The 1,295-nt window shown below is 43.9% G+C and overlaps 1 protein-coding gene across 1 annotated transcript in view; it reads left to right on the forward strand.

Annotated features, from left to right (window-relative positions):
• Positions 1–556: 556 nt before the first annotated feature.
• Positions 557–1,295, forward strand: part of GJA10 (gap junction protein, alpha 10, 62kDa) — a 1,758-nt gene continuing 1,019 nt past the window's right edge. Inside the window, exon 1 of the mRNA XM_009887537.1 lies at positions 557–1,293. Coding sequence (XP_009885839.1) covers positions 557–1,293 — 737 coding nt within the window. The remainder of the gene's footprint in view (positions 1,294–1,295) is intronic.

A 1,295-nucleotide genomic window follows, 5' to 3' on the forward strand; every position in this document is an offset into this window, starting at 1 on the left:
AAAGTATTGGATGGATGGCACTAATAATGCTACTACCTTGGGGTACAAAATGGAATATTTTTCTCCCACAGTTATAGGATATGTCTCAAAACTTTATGAAAAAAAAGAAAGTCATGAGCGTTATATATTATTCTAGTTGCTTTTCACCCAAAACTACAGCAAAGCCACAGACAGTGGAATGGAGTGGGTGTAGAATTAAACTATAGTTGGCAAAGGATTTGCAAAGTGGAAAAAAAAAAGTCTTCTTTCCTAGTGGGAAGAAAATAGTGTAAAACTGTAGGCAGTTAAGAAGAACTGTGGCTTACAGCTGAAATCAATCTCTCTCAAGCTTAAAATAATCTCACATTTGCATCTTTCACCAGTAATCATAAAGTCTGCCTTCATTTAAAGACCCATTAAGTAGAAAATAATGATGAACTTCTAAGAGCTGTCCTGCTATCAGAAGAATGTATATGAAATATAATTATTTTTTTAAAAAGGCCATTTCCAAAAGAAATCTAGTATTGTAGTAAAATAATGTGGGGGTGTTTTGTATTTCAGATATGAACTTCTGACCATGGGGGACTGGAACCTGTTGGGCAGCATCCTTGAAGAAGTGCACATCCACTCTACCATAGTTGGCAAAATCTGGCTCACAATCCTGTTCATATTCCGGATGCTGGTGCTGGGAGTGGCTGCTGAAGATGTCTGGGATGATGAGCAGTCTGAGTTCATCTGCAACACGGAGCAACCTGGCTGCAGCAATATCTGTTATGACAAAGCCTTCCCTATCTCTTTGATCAGATACTGGGTGCTGCAGATCATCTTTGTCTCTTCTCCATCGCTAGTTTACATGGGCCATGCGCTCTACAGATTAAGGGCTCTCGAAAAGGAGCGACAGAAGAGGAAAGCCCACCTGCGAGCTCAGCTAGAAGAGCTGGAGCCCATGCCTGAGGAACACAGGAGAGTGGAGAGGGAACTGCGTAAGCTGGAGGAACAGAAGAAAGTGAATAAGGCACCCCTGAGAGGGTCCCTGCTGCGCACCTATGTCCTACATATCCTGACCCGGTCGGTGGTTGAAGTGGGCTTTATGATAGGTCAGTATCTTTTATACGGGTTTCACATGTCCCCCCTTTACAAATGCACTCGGCCCCCTTGCCCTAACACGGTGGATTGTTTTGTGTCCCGACCCACAGAGAAGACCATCTTTATGGTTTTCATGAACAGCATCGCCGCAGTCTCCCTCTTCCTCAACATCCTAGAAATCGCCCACCTGGGCCTCAAGAAGATCCAGAAGAGCCTCTACGGGCCACCGC

The sequence above is a fragment of the Charadrius vociferus genome, unplaced genomic scaffold (genome assembly GCF_000708025.1).
Source record: "Charadrius vociferus isolate BGI_N301 unplaced genomic scaffold, ASM70802v2 scaffold185, whole genome shotgun sequence".
NCBI classification, from domain to species: Eukaryota; Metazoa; Chordata; class Aves; order Charadriiformes; family Charadriidae; genus Charadrius; species Charadrius vociferus.